This window comes from Eubalaena glacialis, chromosome 2 (genome assembly GCF_028564815.1).
Source record: "Eubalaena glacialis isolate mEubGla1 chromosome 2, mEubGla1.1.hap2.+ XY, whole genome shotgun sequence".
NCBI classification, from domain to species: domain Eukaryota; kingdom Metazoa; phylum Chordata; class Mammalia; order Artiodactyla; family Balaenidae; genus Eubalaena; species Eubalaena glacialis.
In genome coordinates, this window is record NC_083717.1 from 153,952,734 (window position 1) to 153,971,312 (window position 18,579).

The 18,579-nt window shown below is 38.8% G+C and overlaps 1 protein-coding gene across 2 annotated transcripts in view; it reads right to left on the minus strand.

Moving 5' to 3' along the window:
* Positions 1 to 18,579, minus strand: part of RTN1 (reticulon 1) — a 236,775-nt gene that overhangs the window by 12,205 nt on the left and 205,991 nt on the right. The window contains exons 4-8 of one of the 2 annotated variants that reach the window (XM_061182626.1): positions 5,655 to 5,862; positions 2,958 to 3,096; positions 1,463 to 1,532; positions 902 to 948; positions 758 to 816 (exon numbers count right to left, since the gene is read on the minus strand). In XM_061182626.1, coding sequence (XP_061038609.1) covers positions 758 to 816; positions 902 to 948; positions 1,463 to 1,532; positions 2,958 to 3,096; positions 5,655 to 5,862 — 523 coding nt within the window. Of the gene's footprint in view, positions 1 to 753; positions 817 to 901; positions 949 to 1,462; positions 1,533 to 2,957; positions 3,097 to 5,654; positions 5,863 to 18,579 lie in introns of those variants that run through there. The other variant, XM_061182627.1, reaches the window with a different exon arrangement.

An 18,579-nucleotide genomic window follows, 5' to 3' on the forward strand; every position in this document is an offset into this window, starting at 1 on the left:
GCTTTTGATTAAAACAAAATCTTGAGTAATAAGGACAACATAAAAACTATCATTTTAGATGAAGACATATCTAAAAACACTAATTTAAGAATTAAGGAAAACTACTAAGTTAACGACCATATTAACTGTAGGTACTTATAACTGGAATCTTTATCTCCTAATATATAAAGTAGCCATAAAGTACAGTCTATTTAAGACTCAGGTTTGAAAAGCAATGCTGTTAATAAAATAAGCAAACACACACACTTGCTGAGTTAAAATGGTGTAATTTAAAATGTAACAAAAGTTCTAAAGATTAAAAAAAGTTTTAAGTTTTAAAAATAATTTCAATGGTTTAAAAAGTTAGTGATATTTATTGTTTAAAAATTGAAAATGTTTAACTTAATTGTTTTTATTTCGATTAAACTGTTATAAATTAATTTCACTTTCCTGACTCAGGCTTCTTTCTTTCCTCCAACCCATTTTATTCTTGGACATGAGCCAGTCCCCAGATAGAGCTTAATATCATTCATTCATTAAAATTCACTTCATTATACCTGAATAAACCACTGAAAGTTTTGTTTAATTGGAAGTTTTAAAATTCATACTTAATTTATGAAATAATATAATTGGGAAGGGTGTGAATATAAGCCTCAAATAAGTGAATGATCATAAATCAACCTATTATTTTCTTATCCTTTTATTACTCCTATCTAATCCAGTCAAACGCCTGCCTAAGGTGGTCTCTCCTTTTTATGAAGTGCACTATGTAACTTACTTTGCCACAACAGCATTTATGTGAGTCCTCACAAGTCCCAGGTATTGGTCAATCTGTGCCTACAAAGAGGAAGAAATCATGAGCACATCCAAGGTTCACAAGGTCAAAACTTAACATGAATGTTTGACACTACATAGATCTTACCTGGTGCTTAACATACACTACAGGTAGAGTAAACATTGAAACCACAGCTGGGATGAAAAACAAATATAGTATTAAAATTGAGAGTTGTCAGTAAGAATAAGCTTATAGATATATTTTTATATAGTCATGTGATATTATGACATTATTTGCAGTAGCCAGCATTCTAGCTAAAAGATGGCAGGACTAGTTCATAAGGAAAACAAAAATATGCTGAGGTCTTCACGGATATTAAGTCATTATTCCTGGAATGAGGGAATGACCTCCTAAGAAGAAAATGAACTTCTACACATAAATGCCATTGAAGCAGATATATATTTGAAGCCAAATAAAACCAGTTACGGTTGAAGAAAAAAAACCTTCAGATTAAGAAATTCATTATTACTATGTAATATATATTATACTCTTTAATTGAACTATGATGGTCAGGGAAATGCTCTGGACTCAGAGAATCTGGCATTTGTTGCTAGGAATCCATCCAAGCAAGCTAACAGCTAACAGCCTAGGAAGCTTTATGCTCACAGAACGTGTGAGGGGAGACATAACACGCTTGTCTGTCCTTACCCATGAGCAGCAGGGTCAGGCCATTGAAGAGAGCGCCAACGTAAGTCAGGAGCCACATCAGGACTGCAAACTAAATAATGAAATGATGATCAGAGCTTCTAGAACCATCGTGACAGATAAGAGTCTCATTTCATTGACTTCTTTAGATTAAAACTTGAGGCAAACTACGTCATGGTTTCAATAGAAAATGTAAGAGCATTTAAAGCTCATCACAGAATTACTGAAAGAGGATCCTGTTTTTACATCTCTCTGAACCCTTTGGATCTCTTTGTTGTAAGATTTGAAGGACTCAACGAAATAATAATCTAGGGCAGGGGTCAGCAAACTGGCCATTGGCCTGTTTTTGTATGGGCCCACAAGTTAAGAATGGATTTTACATTTTGCAATAGTCAAAGAAAATCAAAACAGGAATAACATTTTGTGATATGTGAAAATGATATGAAATTCAATTTTCAGTATTCATAAACAATGTTTTATTAGTACACAGCCACAGTCATTCATTTACATATTGTCTTTGGCTGCTTTCCTGCTATAATGGCAAAGTTGAGTAGCTGCAACAAAGACTGTGTAGCCTGCAAAGCCTTAAATATTCACTATATGGCCCTTTATAGATCAGGTTTGCTGATCCCCATTCTAGCCCACAATTTTTACATTACAAATGTCAAGAGAAATGTCACCTTAAAAGCCCTACGGTAAGTAATTATAATCTCCCTGCTATCTCTTTTTTAGTCGTTACCTGCCAAGACATTATTCCAGTAAAGCACCTTGAGGGTTAAGGCCTCATCACTCACTTTCCTTCTGCTCTTTCTTCCTCAGTTATGGAGCAGCCCATGGGAGACCCCTCCCTCGTGAGTACAAAGTGCTCTGGGGGAACAGGGAACTCACAACATCCTTGCCCTGTTGAATCATGATTGATTGACTTTGGTTTTACATGTAAGCCACGGGGTGGTCATAGCAGCTTGTTCAAAGAAACCTGGTGAGTTCAATGATGGCACCAGGAATAACACCCAAGTGCCCAAGGTCCTCTCCCCTCAGGGGTTCAGTCTCACAGCCCACATGTCTTATTATTAGCAGAGTCCAGCATTTCAAAGAAAAAGCATATATATTTTTTACATTCCCAAAACTAGATTTTTATTTTTAAAATAATTTTAGGAAATTGAGGATTTGAAAATGGTAAGGAGAAGCAACCTGGGATATTGTAAAAAGTACAGAACTAGAAGCTGTGTGACCTGGGTTTGATCCCAGCTCTATCAGTGACTCACTTGGCAACCTCAGGCAAGTATCTTAACCTCTCTGAACCATAGTTCCAGCATCTGTAAAATGAGGGGATTAGACTGGATGAGCTCCATGGTACTGGACAGCTGGAGATTTTCTGACTCTAGAATATAATTAGCACTTGTTATTGTATTCTCCATCATGTCGCAGTTTATAACGTTACACCGTTAGGGAAAATAAAACTCAACACCGTCAAACGGAACGCCTTAAGCAATCGTACTTTTAAGGAATCCACCAGGTCCTGGACAAGGAAGAGCCTCCTCAGTTCTTTAAGCGTGTTGTTCACATAGAATTGCAGGCAGTCTGTGTACTTCTGAATCTGCTCCTGAGACAGCGTGATCTCAAGCTCCAAGTAGGCCCTGTCAACAAAGGACCCCCACAGAGAACTCCATCAAAGGGAATCCTGAAACAGCGAAGTTTTCCTTTTCCAACCCTGAGGACAACAGCCAGGTCATCCTGAAGGATTCATGCCAGCCAGAAGGCGACAGGGCACCACACACACCCACAGCCGATGCATTGGGGAACACAGGAATCATGGCACTTAGTGGGGCACTGTGCCTGCTTCTGTCTCCCATAGGCAACATTACAGTGTGAGCTGATAATTCAGAGCAACTGGCTGGGAACAGAGAAAAGTCAATCCAAACTAGCTCATTTGCTGAATTCTCTGTATATCTCTGGCCCACCAGGCAATTGTGAAAGTCCTCCTTTCTTCTTGGCTGCATGAAGATGAATTGTCTTTTTAAATAACTGAGATATCCGAAAATCCTAGCTGCCAATTATTATTTGTCATCAAAACTCTAAGATTTCATATTGAAATTCTGGAAAGTACTTTCAGGTTTTATCTAGAGAACTCTGAAAATGCAAGTGAGCTGCACCATATTAAAATGCTCACTGGTTCTAGTAAGAGTGGTATTTTTAGTAATTGCATTTTCCATTTGTTCAAATGGTTAATTTGAACTCTTGGGTAGATAAACTCTTCAAGTATATAAAAATCAATCCATCCTCCTGTTTTGGCCATTTCCCCCCTTCCCCAGGCCCATCCTCTCTCTCTCCTTCCTCCACTCTGCGATGTTGTCTATTTTGAGGATATTTCTAGAGTTTTTAAAGTGCTCACCTAACTCTGAGGATTGAGAGGAAAAGAGTAAAACAGAATTTGGCTTGAGTTTTAGAGAATTTATGTTTATATGCTTGGCTTTTTAGAAAAAAATAGAAAAACTGATTTGTCTAGATAATATGTTTTGATTCAAAATGTACTCTGAGTTATATATTCCTTTTGCTGATAAAAACAATTCAGCCGAAGGAGTGTTTTACATTTTAAATGTCTCCTAATGGAAGATAAAGTAGTTGAGCTAATTACAGTTAGACTCTTGGTCCTACAACTGGGTAGTTACAGAAGAAATAAGCCAAGTGAGAGATGAGTCCTCAGTGTAATTTGACAGGCTTGGAACCAAGCACGTGGCAGAAACCAGCCTCTCTCAGATGGCTAAGGACAGGGGCTGGGGCAGGGCAGGACTCTAATTAGACAGTGTGGATACTGGTCACAGGCTAGGGTCACTGAAGTAGGCATAGTATTCACCCTGGTAAAATGACACTCCACTTCTCCATTCTTCCCACTTTTGGGATGGGAACATGTGTAACCAAGTTATGGCCCAGAAAACCCATTCACTCTGCATTAGAAGAAGGCCAAATACATCCCAAGGGCGAGAATGATCAGACTGTAACTGTGTTTGACACTGAGGCCAGGAACCAGAGGCTGGGAAGAGAAGTCTGAAACATGGCATTTTCCCTTTTGTCAACAAGGCCCCATAACACAGGCGTCTTTCCCCTCTTTTAAGAGCCTGGTGCCCTGAGGCCTTGATTCAGCTGACTGGTGAGGGTGAGCCAGGAAGGATTCAGCGGCATCCCCAGTGAATTACTGGGGCTGGCTCAGAAGCCATCATACAGCAGTATCTACAGGTCTCATTCGGGATGCAGAAATATTCCTCAGTTCCAGGAGGTGAGGACATCTGTAGTGGGGCCTGCACTCTGGGGCCAGCACCAGGTGAGGGGGTGACTCTGACAGTCAGTGCTAAAATACCTGGGGCTTACAAGCTAGACTCACAACTAAATTGGGGTGGAGTTGGGGAGCATGCATCTGGAAGTGCTAATATCTCCCTCTGCCACATTTCATATATCCTCTTAAAACACTGCCTTAAAAAAATCCTCCTCTTCAGTGTTCATTCTAGTTAGATTTCCCCTGTATAAAAATATGGAAGAGGGTGTATAATACTGTTCATGAACCTTGCATCCCTCAGAAGTTTGGCCCTTTGATATTAAACTTCTGGAAAGAGCAGAGAAATAAAAATCCAAACACTCTAGTCCCGGCTCTGTGCTATTTACCGCCATGTGACTTTGGGTAAGTCACTTTACTTCTTAGAACCTCAGTTTTTCCATCTGTGAATAGGGATTATAATGTTCTGCCTTCTTCAGAGAGTTGGGAGGAATAATTGTTGAAACACTTTAAACTATAAAACATTGTATACATATAATGAATTATGATTACTATTACTAATAATAAATATAAAATTAATATTAAATATAAATTGAATGTTTTCACATTTCATAAATTCACACACAAGAAAAGAATTTATATTATATAAATTATATAAATTAATATTAAAGATAAATATTTAATATTTAATTAGTAGTAATAAAGTTTTAAAAGCTCAATAAAGCAGTAAGGGTTAGAATAGAGATAAATGAGTTTGTTTTAGAAATTTAACAGAAATATTAGGTATTAAAAGAGAGAGCATTAAAGGAGACTCTACGAGGCCTGTTAGGTGTCAGAGAAGCACAACCCATAGTGCACAGGAGCTGAAATAGAGGCAGACGAGAGAGCCACATGAGAGGCGGGGCAAGGGCTGGTGGGGGCACTCACTTGAAAGGGTGACCCTCGTCGGTTTTCTGCACAGCTTGTAAAACAGACTTGTAGATGCGGAAACTGATGGTGGCTGAGAGCGCAGCAAGGGCCAGGTAGGCCACGACACTCACAACGCTGAACTGGGTCAGGGAGAAGAGTAGCAGCAGGAAGCTCCCAAACACTATCCCCGTCTGCTTGATGTCCCTCCAGTACAGCAGGTCAATAGCTGTAGGGAGGAGACACACATACACACACCAGTTAACACTGGCAGTGCCACTGGGGGAGCTGTTGCAGCCCCTTCCGCAAAGCCGCAGTTGCTACAGGTTCTCACCAGCTTTTGGAGAGAAACCTAAACACAGATGAATAGACACAGCGCTATTCCCAGGGCACTTACTGTCATCCCATTTTGCTTTGGAAGAATCTTTTCTATCCCTGAGGTCAATCAGTAAATTCACGGATAAGAATAGGCTGTTGAACCACCAGTGACAATATCTCTATGAGTGAATCTCAATGGGCTACATCTGTACAGTGGCCTGAATTATGTGACTTTGAAACAAGATTGAAAATTCAGAGGACTCTGTGAAGTACCTGTTCTCTTCTTTTGGATGGCATTGATTGTACACATCTTGATGCCCTGCTTACAATTCAGTGTCTCAATGGTGGCCCGTAGATGAGCACATCAGTCATACACATGGCCCTGCTGCTGAGAAGGGGCAGCAACAAGGAAAACAGAGGTTCTGGAGAAGTGGAACCTTCAGAAGCATGGCAGCAGGTCTGGGAGACCCCAGCTAATGCCAAAGGCTTCTGAATAGAGATATGGTCTGCCTCCAAAATGAGCAAAACTGAAGGGTTAGTGGCTGTCTCAAGAATCCCTGGAATTTGGATTAAATCATTTTGTAATCATATGATTTGTTCACTTACATTCTTGTGACTTAAAAAATCTGGAATACAAGCTTTAAAATCTACATCACACCTCTCATTCAGTTATTTGCCTCTTTCAACTCAGAAACAAAAAATTAAATTCAAAAGAATAAAGCCATGGTGCTTCAAATATGATACAAAATGGAAATATTTTAAATATTCCAGTCACTAGATTATGAAAAAAGCATAGAAGACTTGCTGGAGAATGTACGCAAATTTATTCTTCAATTAGGCAAGTAAAAAATGGTTTCTTTCTTTTCAGGCAGAGAAGAGGAATCTTTGGGAAGACATGACACAAGAAACCCCTGGGCCCCTGAGGGTAGATGACAGAAGTGGGAAAAGAAGGGATCTCCACAGAAGCCTGGCTCCTCCCTGGGTGTGAGTGGCTCTGGAGACAACAAATTGAGGTAAGCCTAGGCCTAAGTCTAGACCAGTAGGCCTAAAGGCTCCTGGGGGCTAGGAGCCTCTTAGTATTTATTCTGTTAAGTGTAGGGGAGTGGGGAAGGAGAATAAAAAGGAGACTAAAACATCACCATTACCTGCAGTGTTACCTCTTCCACGTTTGCTCATTTATTCAGTATTTATTGAGCAAGTACTAAGTGCCATGCTTTGCGCTAAGTGCCAGGTATATCAAAATAAATGAATTGTTTAAAAAAGAAAACTTATATGTAAATAAATTGTAATTTTCTGTTTTATGATGCCCACAGATTCCCATGGCAGACACGTTTAGAAATAAACACATTATAAGACAGCATGATCTGTGCTATGGGGGTACACAGTGCTAGGGATGGTAGGCTTACCCATCCCTGAGATGATGTAAAGGGGCACGGAGACACTGCAAGTAGTTTTCAGGCAAAGAGGAGACAGAATTTGCTATTTTCAAGTGAATCCCCACTTAACAAATTGCATAACACCTGTTAAAAATGATGTGGCCTCTAGAAAAAACCTTCTGAATCTCTGGACCCCTGTTCAAACAGCCCAAGAATGGCAGGCACCAGGTAGGGGCTTCACTAGAAGAAGCTGTGGACAGAGAACATTAACTGTTAACTAAGTAACGTTAGTTTGGTGTAGGGTAATTACACAACAGGTCTTTCTATCAACTTGATAAAATTGCCGGAGGTTTCTAATTGGGAGGTCAACAAAAGTTTTTTCTTAAAACATCAATGGATGTTGATTCTGGGTACTTTGTGACATGATTCTCTATTTACACAGATTCTGAAATGTTCAAAGCACTTTCAGATATTAGTTTATTTAAACCTCACAATAAACTCCATTATACAGGTGTACAACAGGCAAGGAAACTAGAAGTTAAGAAACTCGCATACTGACTATTTAATAGGAGAAACAAGATCAAACCCTAAGTTTGATGCTTTTTTCAAAAAACAGTTGCCTCTCTCATGTTATGTGGTTGAATGTTAACTGTCCCCCAAAGTATGCAAAATTAATTTGGGGCAACTTGATTATATTTCAATCTGCTTCCAGAGCTAGATATTTATAGTGAATTTTTTTTTGTAAGGGCAATCAAGTCATTATCAACAGTAAACAGTTATTGGTCATCTGTTTATTTAGTAAGCACAGGAATGAAGAGATCATAACATTTTGTTCCTGCTTTTATGTAACTTAAGATCTAGATGGGAAGACGGAACATTCATTTTTTTTTTAAATGCTGCATCGATGCCAATATACCTTTGTGTTGTCAGAGGTGGCAAAAGTTGAGTTCAAGGAAGGGACAGTACTGGAATTGATGAAAGAGGTTGTGGGATGGTTTGAGAATGTGGCGAACAATTTGTTAAGGAGATGGGGTGGAAAAAGGGAAATATTATGAAGGATTAGTTGACAAGAATGGTGACCAATTAGCTGTGGGAGAAAGGAGGAAGAACTAATTAAGGGTGAAAGCAACATTTCAAAGCTGGGTGACAGAGTGATTAGTATCACTGACAAAAATAGGAAATCTGAGGGAGAACTGGTTTGGGAAAAAGCTAACACTTGTTTTTATACCTCCAGGTTCTGCTGTGATGACATCAAGCAGGGCATTTTGACACAGCCTGGGGCAGAGATGGGACGGGGATCACAAATGAGATGTAACTGACAATTACACACAATACTTATTAATTTTTTAGAGGCTTGGAAATAAAATGATTTCTTTTTATAGGCTTTGTCACAGTAGCCCTGAGTTAAAATGGACAGTAATATCCATGTGATATTCAGATGGATATGTACAGTAGAGGTTTGGAAGTGCAGGACTGGCATTTAGCTAAGAGGGTTGAACATTCACATTTGGGTGTATTCTGAGTAGAAATGATGATTGAAGCCGTGAAAGTAGAGGAAACCTCCAAGAGAGGAGAAACTAACGGATGTAATAAGGAATGAACCATAGTTAAGGATTCAAAGGATTGAGTAAAGCTGTAAAAGGAGTCGTGTCTGGGTATTAGAAAGGGTCCCACAAGAGTGTTGGTTAGGGCAGTCAAGAAGAAGGAAACTGGGCTTCCCTGGTGGCACAGTGGTTGAGAATCTGCCTACTAATGCAGGGAACACGGGTTCGAGCCCTGGTCTGGGAAGATCCCACATGCTGCAGAGCAGCTGGGCCCGTGAGCCACAACTACTGAGCCTGCGCTTCTGGAGCCTGTGCTCCGCAACAAGAGAGGCCGCGATAGTGAGAGGCCCGCGCACCGCGATGAAGAGTGGCCCCCGCTCGCCGCAACTAGAGAAAGCCCTCGCACAGAAACGAAGACCCAACACAGCCAAAAATAAATAAATAAATAAATAAATTAAAATGAATAATGCTTTAAAAAAAAAAAAAAAAAAGAAGGAAACTTCCAGAAGAAAGGGGTTGGCAGTAAAGAAGAAGGAAACTTTCAGAAGGGGTAGGCTACAGCGTGGAATGCGGTAGATGCAATGAGGGAAATGAGAAATGAGAAAGGACCACTGGTTTTGAAGACTGGGGAGTCACTCATAACTGGGGGGAGAGTGGTGTTAGGTGCTAGTGAGGATGGAAGCCCTATTGTAAAGGTTTGGGTCGGGTCGGTGGTGGGAAGTTCAAAGTAATAAAGGAGATGGTAAAGAAAATGGTAGTTTTGGGAGTAGCAACAAGCAAATCTTAAGGTTGAGCAAACCTGGGAATGTTAGTGAAAAGGGAGGAGTGAAGATCCCCGGAAAGAGAAGATATTTGTTTGAGCAAAGTCTCAGAGAAGGCGGGGAAGGGATGGGATCAGTCACAGCTCTTTCTTTTCAATGAAGGAAGAATGACAGGGTGGGTAAGGATGGAGGAACATTTTGTCAAAGTATTGGTGTGGCTACAGATATATGTTGAGGTGGATAGGGAATAATATCAGGTGGCTCGGGGTAGATTTATTCAAGTTTTCCCTGGAAAATTAGTCATGAGGTCCTCCTGAGACTGAGGAGAATAGGGGTAGGGCTTGAAGAGATTAGGAGAGGTCCAGATCTGCGTTGTTCAATATAGTAGTGATAAGTCACAGTAGCTACTGAGCACTTGAAATGTGGCTAGTCTCAATTAAAACATATTGCAAGTGTAAAGTACATGTCAGATTTCAGACGTAGTACAAAAAAGGATGTAAAAAGTATCTCATTAATGCTTTTTATATTGATTTTCTGTTGTTGAAAGGCTAATACTCTAGATATGCTGGATTAAATACAGTATATTATCAAAAGTAATTTTACCTGTTTCTTTTTACTTCTTTTTTTTTTTTTATAAATTTATTTATTTTTGGCTGCATTGGGTCTTTGTTGCTGTGCGTGGGCTTTTCTCTAGTTGCAGAGAGCGGGGGCTACTCTTTGTTGCGGTGCGCGGGCTGCTTGTTGCGCTGGCTTCTCTTGTTGCGGAACACGGGCTCTAGGTACGTGGGTTTCAGTAGTTGTGGCTCTTGGGCTCTAGAGCACAGGCTCAGTAGTTGTGGCGCAAAGGCTTAGTTGCTCCGTGGCATGTGGGATCTTCCCGGACCAGGGCTCGAATCCATGTCTCCTGCGTTGGCAGGCGGATTCTTAACCACTGCGCCACCAGGGAAGCCCTCTTTTTACTTTTTAATGTGACCACTAGAAAATTTTTAATTACATATGTGGTTCACATTATATTTCTATTGGACAGTGCTGATCTAGAAAAATACAGTAGGACTCAAAAAGAAATTAATAAAAGGGCTTCCAGGAAGTAAAGAGGGTTTGGTTAAAGTCAAGGATCTCTGTGGATCCAGTCAACAGGGTTGGAGGTTGGGTGTTCTGATCTGTGGATTGTGGGGCTGGTCCAGATTTGTGAACTGGCATAGTTAGAGGAGTCAAAGATCCAAAAGGACAGAATTGAAATGAACAACCTTGGGCTCAGGCTGGGAATGACAAGCAGTGAAGACCTTTGGGAACTGATGCGCTGGGAGAATGGCAAGGGCTGTGTGTGGCCAGAGTGCCGGCAAACAGCCTGAAGCCCTGATGATTCAGTGGGAAGGGTAGGAAGTGATGAAGTGTGATCACAGAAGAGAGTTTCTGTGTCCCCAAGCTGCTGTATAAATGCTGATTTTTCACATTTTAATTTTGCTTAGAGTGATGTAAACTTGTGTAGGAAGCTTTATAGTATCTGGTCCAGAAAAATGGGTATTTGAATAAAGCTTCCTTAGAATCCAAGTAAGACAAACATAAGTATCTCTGTAACTGCAGCAAATTATCACAAGTAGCCTTTGGATACAGCAGTAGATAGCTTGTCTCTTTCAATATCCTCCTAATACAGGAAGGCTAGGTGAGAGTTTAAACAGCTGAGTACACATTCACTAAGCATACTCACTGGGACAGGTTAATTACTGTATTGCGTTGCCAATTATAAAAATTAAATTACTTTGCTAAAAACCAAGGAGCAATGCAATGAAATGGGAGATCAGTGTGTTCTATCAATCTAATAAATAGACTGGGCTTGGTGAGCTCATCCTTGTCCCCAAACCACATGTGGGAGCACACACTGCAGCCTGCCTGGGGCTGACTTAGATGGGTGGGCTGGCAGATTTGGCAGATTTGAAGAATCCTAATCTCAAATGCTGAAATCAGTGCTACTCTCATTTCCATAATCCAGGCAAGAATAGAACAATAAAATAGAAGAAGTGATCCAAGGTTTGAATTAATACCTAAATGGAAGTAAAATTCAATGTCAAATTTCTAGAAAGAAAGCCCTTTGCTGCAGTCTAAAGTTTTTTGGATTGGGACATTATTTTAAATCTATTGAATTAAATGATCCAATAGTGACTCTAGCATTCAGAAAGTATATCAAAAATGTATGAACTGAAAAGACAGTGGTGCAGATATTCATATTTTATTTATAAGGCAAAATGTGGATAATATATAAAATGGCAATAAATTCTGCACAATTATCTACATTACTGCACCATATTCTTAAATGTATTTATTTATATTTCATCTTGGTCCAAAAAAGATTTCAGGCAGCATTGCACCACTTGCTATGTGACAAATTAATGCTACTTTTTCAAAGGCCAGGTCAGAAAATGTGTGAAATTCCTGTTCACAAATGATATCAGCATTTCATCAAAAGAAGTGTTGAAAAATGATATGCTTTGACTTGTATATTTACTTTTCAGCAAGTCTCCAATAATTTACTACCTTGTGAAAAGGATTACAGGGCTAGAAAACCCTCAGTTCTTTACAACTCAGTGTCTAAAGCAGTGATAGAAAAGCCCATTACTCTGACTTTTGTTAGGCAAATAAAATATCAGCACAAAAAGTTAACAATAATAGTAGTAACTTTTTCTACTTTATTTCCTCATTTTGCCATCAAACTAGAGAAACATAATGGAAATAGATGTAATAAAATACTTTAAACATACACAGAGACCTTCAAAGATGACATCTTCTGGTCAACTAATCCATGAGTTTCATTTGCCATGAAACAGTCTCCTACATAAGGTAAAAAGTTAAAAGGTAATCCAGGAGCCCTGAGCCCAGAGAGGACACTTTTGCAGATAAGACTCTTGCAGTGATTCCATTTTCTAGGTCCTTCCTTCACATCTTTTAAATGCAGCCAATCTGACTGTCAAGAGAAAAATGCCAACATTATTTTCTAGACGGTTAAGTAATTCTGTGGATGTTTAGAAAGGGAATATATGTTAAGCCTGGTGCTCCGTGTAGATAGTAAGAGCACAGCATTTAACCTACACAGATGATCTTCTACTCTAATCAGCTTTGGCAGAACAATGAGAAATGAAGGATTTTATTGCCAAAGCCACTGGCTAGCAACAATCTCTGGGACTTTTATTCCATGGGAGACAAAAGCAAACACGTTCTTCTAATGACTACCCTTCAGATTAGACTGATGGCATAAACTACGTTTATACTCATGACGGAGTTACCATTTTTCCGGGTTTAACAGCTGAATATGATTCCTGTTTGCTAGTTCTAACTACTAGGACCATATTCCATGCTGTGAAATAAACACAATGATGCTTAAGCCATTGTCACCTTGGTAGAGTAGGCCTGGCCAGGAAATGAGCCAGTAGGGCCCAGTATTTAAGACTGGGTGGTCAGCTTCTCCTGCTAAACCTCCAGCAAATAGGCTCGTTTAGGATTAAAGGAAGACACGGCCATATGGAGAGAAAGACAGGCTTTGGGCACATGGTAGTTGAGGGAGGCACACAGAAAGATTTTCAAGGTATTGAATAATGAATGTCTTTGTGTGCTTTTTCTTTCTTGAATAAGCTTTCTGACTGGATCAAAATACAAAACTGTTCATTGGTTGGTTTGTATCAGTCATAATTAGCCACAAAATCTTAAGTCTGGGCCATACCTTCTTAAAATCCATCACTGTATTGGAATAGAAGGTAGACTGCTGTTGGTTCTCTTTTTTAAAGAATATATTTTAAAATTTTGACAAAGACCATAATGGCTAAAATATTTCTTGAACTAAAAAGATATAAGACGAGGAAAAGGAATGATCTCTCACTGTACCTTCGTTCTGTTCAATAAAATATTATGTCCTTCCTCACCCCTATTATCGCTAGATTTGATCTGCAGTTTGGTGAAATGATTCTGAAGGCAGGAGATAAAATATGACTACATGTGAAGTATGCCCATTGTGAAATAGGTATAACTGCAATAAATTCTAAACATTAAAACCTATTGGGCTTCCCTGGTGGCGCAGTGGTTGGGAGTCTGCCTGCCAGTGCAGGGGACACGGGTTCGGGCCCTGGTCTGGGAGGATCCCACATGCCGCGGAGCGGCTGGGCCCGTGCGCCACAACTGCTGAGCCTGCGCGTCTGGAGCCTGTGCTCCGCAACAAGAGAGGCGACGGTGAGAGGCCCGCGCACCGCGATGAAGAGTGGCCCCCGCTTGCCGCAGCTGGGGAGGGCCCTCGCACAGAGACGAAGACCCAACACAGCCGAATAAATAAATAAATTAATTAAAAAAAAAAAAAAACCTATTACATTTGTACTTTTTCTTTTTTTATTTTGATTTTTTTCTTTATTTTTGTCTGTTTTTTTTAAAAATTTCTTTATTGGAGTATAATTGCTTCACAATGTTGTCTTAGTTTCTGCTGTATAACAAAGGGAATGTATCAGCTGTATGTGTACATATATCCCCATATCCCCTCCTTCTTGCTCTCCCTCCCACCCTCCCTATCCCACCCCTCTAGGTGGTCACAAAGCACCGAGCTGATCTCCCTGTGCTATGCAGCTGCTTCCCACTAGCTGTCTATTTTATATTTGGTAGCGTATATATATCAATGCTACTTTCTCACTTCGTCCCAGCTTACCCTTCCCCCTCCCCGTGTCCTCAAGTCCATTCTCTACTTTTCATTTGTTCAACATTAACACCAGTTTGGGCAAAGAACTTGTAAGTAATGCTTGAATTATTTTCCCCCTTTGGCAACACAAGAAATAAGGAAGAATTTAAGGATTTTATCTTGTGAAACAGTAAGATAATTGCTCAGATTTAAGTTTATAGCTCAAACATACTTGGGGGAAATAGAACTCTATACTTCTAAGTTCTAAAACTCCTAACAATTTTATTTTCTTATTTGAAATATATGCTATAAATTTAGAATACAATTATAACGATCAAGGTTTTAATGTAGTTATTATCTATCACATAGGTAGAAGATGGCTTTTAAAGAATTATTAATGTCAAATTCTTAGCATTCAAATTGTGAGCTTAATTATAAGGTAGTCATGTTTCTTTTAATGGCTGTGTGTACTTTCATAAGAACTGAAAAGGTGACAATATGTAAATATTAATACATGGTCAAATATGCACACAACTTAGGACATCAGGTTGAGAAGGATGGGAAATTTGGTGGTGATGTAAATTTAATTAGCTTTCATTAGATTTTAGAATTCTATTTTAAGTGAACTTAAAATAGATCAATTCACAGATTCTGTTCCTGAATGTATTAATTATTCTAAAGAGGAAAAACAATTGAGTAAAGAATATAATTTCAAATACTATAAGAAGAAAGTGGGAGGGAGGTAAGGCATCATTTTAAAAATGATGAAGGATGGGCCTGCTGAATATGACAGAAGATTTCATCCACAACCCTTACTGACGTATGGTAATCATAATTAATGCTTTCGTGATGGCGTATCAGGAATATTATTGTTTTTAATGAAAGAAGTATTAATTCATGGAAATATGAGAAAAACCATAGATTTGAAGATGTGGATTTAGCATGGCATTTCTGTCTATCTTTCTCATCCATGGTGGCTCTTCCTTTAAAAAAAAAAAAACAAGACACTGCAGAGAGTCCATCTGTACAGTCTAAAACCAAAACATGTAATAAAAAATGATTCTAACCTATTGATGTTTATCATAGTCTTTTTCTTAATTTTAGTAAGGAATAGCTCATAATGTAAAGAAACATATATTTGAAGTTCAGCAATTCTTTCATGCCAGTTTCTCCCATTAAATTATTTTAAATACTTTTTGAGATATGTACAATCTTGTTTAATAAAAGCTGTTTTTGTTCCCTACCTAGTTCTATAGATTCATTTTATATGGTATACAGATATTGGAAGATATTCAGCAAATACTAACATTAATTAACTCTAGGTGGTAGGACTTTGGATGATTTGTGGCTTTCATTTGAAACTCTTTGTAGAAATGGAAATTTTCATAATGTGCATGTATTATTTTTAGAAAACCAATAAGGCCATTATTCTACCCCCAAATTTTGAAATATTCCCTTATAAAGATTCTCTTGAAAATGATAATACATTGTGAAAAAGGAGAATTTTGTTTTTCAACGGAGTAATAACTACCTACGTTTGGTATATTATCTGTACAATGAGAGTTTTGTTTCATTAAAAAAAAATCCCTAGATCCTCAGCTAAGCCAGTGTTCCCATTAGACCTCATTAGAATCTGCAGAGAGGGAGTTTGTAAATGAAATTATTTATGCTGTAATGTTTGCACAAGTATTCTAATAATACTGAATCCAAATAAAATGCTGTTTTTGATAAAAGGTGGGATTGGTCTGCCTTTATGTCTGTGTGTAAAATTGTCTTTATTAAATGCCATTTTCAAAATACAAGCATTTCTTTCAATTCCTGTGGCTACAACAGACATTTCTTCTGTGTATTTGGGGAGGCTTGGCCGTTTTGAACTAGCACCTTTGAGAACAGACTACCCTCAAGAGTGTTTCCACAGAGAACTGTAGGCCAGCATAAAAATTTCAAAATATTTTATTTTCTAACAAAATCAGAAACATGTAAGATTATATTCTCTGGAAAGTGTTTCACCTTTTACTATTTTACAGGCAGGGGAACCTGTAAGTACAAAATGCTGCCACGTGCTATAAAGTGGGAGCTGACCACTAGCCTCAGCCCCCCACATTGCCAAGTGTCCTGCGCATGAACTTGTCATGTACAGTGATATCTGGAAAACAGCAATCTTTGGAGCACAAGTGAAATGATATGGATAAGTGGTTCTGGTCAAACTTTGTTCCCCTGCCTCAGTACCATTTGGATTCAGGTAGTATAGCAGAGTGGTTAAAAGTGTAGGTTTGGGGATCAGACTGCTCTGCGTTTGAGACCCACCTAAGTCTTAGGGCAAATTACTGGCCATCTCAGCCTTAAAATCCTCAGTTTCGTCCTCTATAAAAGGAAAGTAACACAATAATCTCAGGAAGATATGAGAGTAGATATGCAACAAGAGTTTAGGACAATGACCAACACATGGATAATATTGATGGAGAATTTTTAATGATGAGTTGATGATGGGGGTGATGACAACAATGGCATAAACTGGTCAAGATCACTGCCTCAACTGCTCAGTTTTGCTTTGTCTTTAAAGAGGTACGCTGTGTGAAAATATCTTTGAAGGTGTAAAGGAGAGTTCACTTTCTGTAACTCAGCATTAGTGAAAGAAGCAGTGAACGTTGAGATAGGAAGAGTTCTGGATTCGTGGCCAGAGTCACCTTTTCATTACTCAACTTGCCACTTATCGAAAAACTTTGGGCGAGTCACTTAACCTCTTTGAGCCTCATGTTGTTCAAGAGTAAACTGAAAAGCTCAAATGAGAAGATGTTTGGCAAAATGAAAACTATGTAAATGTGACGGGTTATTAACACCCCCCCATTACCTAGATAATTCACATTTTTAGAAAAACCATTGAGGAAGAAGCCATCTACTTCGGAGGCAGATGGTAGAACAGCAAGAATCAAGGGGCTCTGGGGTCAGACAGCCCTAGGCTTGAATCCAGCCTCTGGCATCACCAGCTGTGTGCCTTGGCAGAAGCCTCAGTTCATCACCTGTAAAATGGGATAATAAAACAACTCACACATCATAGGATTCATGAAGATTAAATGCAATGATGCGAGTAAAGCACTCAGTAAAAGTGCCCAATAAATGTTAATATTTAATAATAATAATACTTAGTAATCTGAAGATTGCCATGTATATTGCCATGTTTTATTAGGTTATTGTCTTATTTCATCTTCACTGAGTAGATTGGGCTTTGGTTTATTAACCAATTGGGTATGAGTATCATTTTTTTAAACCAGAAACAGAATGTGTGTAATGTAGTATAATGTGGACTTTAGTCTCTCTTTAAACACTCTTGTCTACAGCTAAAATCATATATATTAGTAAAATAAATATAAGGTTCCTTTTGCATGTATACTACAGTCTTTAGGACGCATTGTATTAGTTTCAGTACAGTCTTCATGACATATCCAATGGGCTGCAAATTTCTCCACGGAATTGTTTAACATGGAGGAAACAGAAGCTCACTTTTATTCCCTTTTCCAAGCAAAACTTTCACTTCTTAATACCTTCAGAGGACATTATCAACAATGTTAATACTTACTTCTTTTAACTGCATTCACAGCTGCTCCTTGATCACACCCATTTCATCATTTGTGTACTAGACCTTGCTCTGCTGGTCTATGGATTGGGCTAAGAATTATTACACATGAGTGGCTTCAACCCTGATTATGTATTAAATTCACTTGAGGAGCTTTTGAAAAATACTGATGCTTGGCTCAACTGAATCAGAACCTCTAGGGGTGGGGCCTAGGCATCCTTCGTGGTTTTTAAAGCTTCCCAGGTGATACTAATATGCAGCCAGTGTTAAGAACAACTGTTTTTGATAATGAGGGAACTAAAATGAAGAAGATACACTGAAAATGCTAAACAAGAATCTTACTGTAGATTTTAGTTTAGGTGAAAGTTCTCCTAGTGGGGAGAAACGGGAATAATTTACTTATTATTTCTCTTTTATGCCTATAAACCCACCCACCCAGTTATTAGTTAATTTTCAGGATAATGGCTTTGTTCTATCTGACAAAAGGAAATCAATGGTACTGAACACTGTCAAAGGTCACAGAGTATGAAAGACCCTCAACGATCCTGCATTAATCTTCGTAAGCAGCTGTACAGTGGAAATGAAAACGATTGTCTTCAATGGACAAATTATGGCATTTTGAGTTATTTTCTGATTATAAATGTCCACATTTTTTAACCCCCTCAGTGAGAATGTCAACTGAGGCAAAACACATAGGATTGTGATGAAATAGTGTCTTATATCTT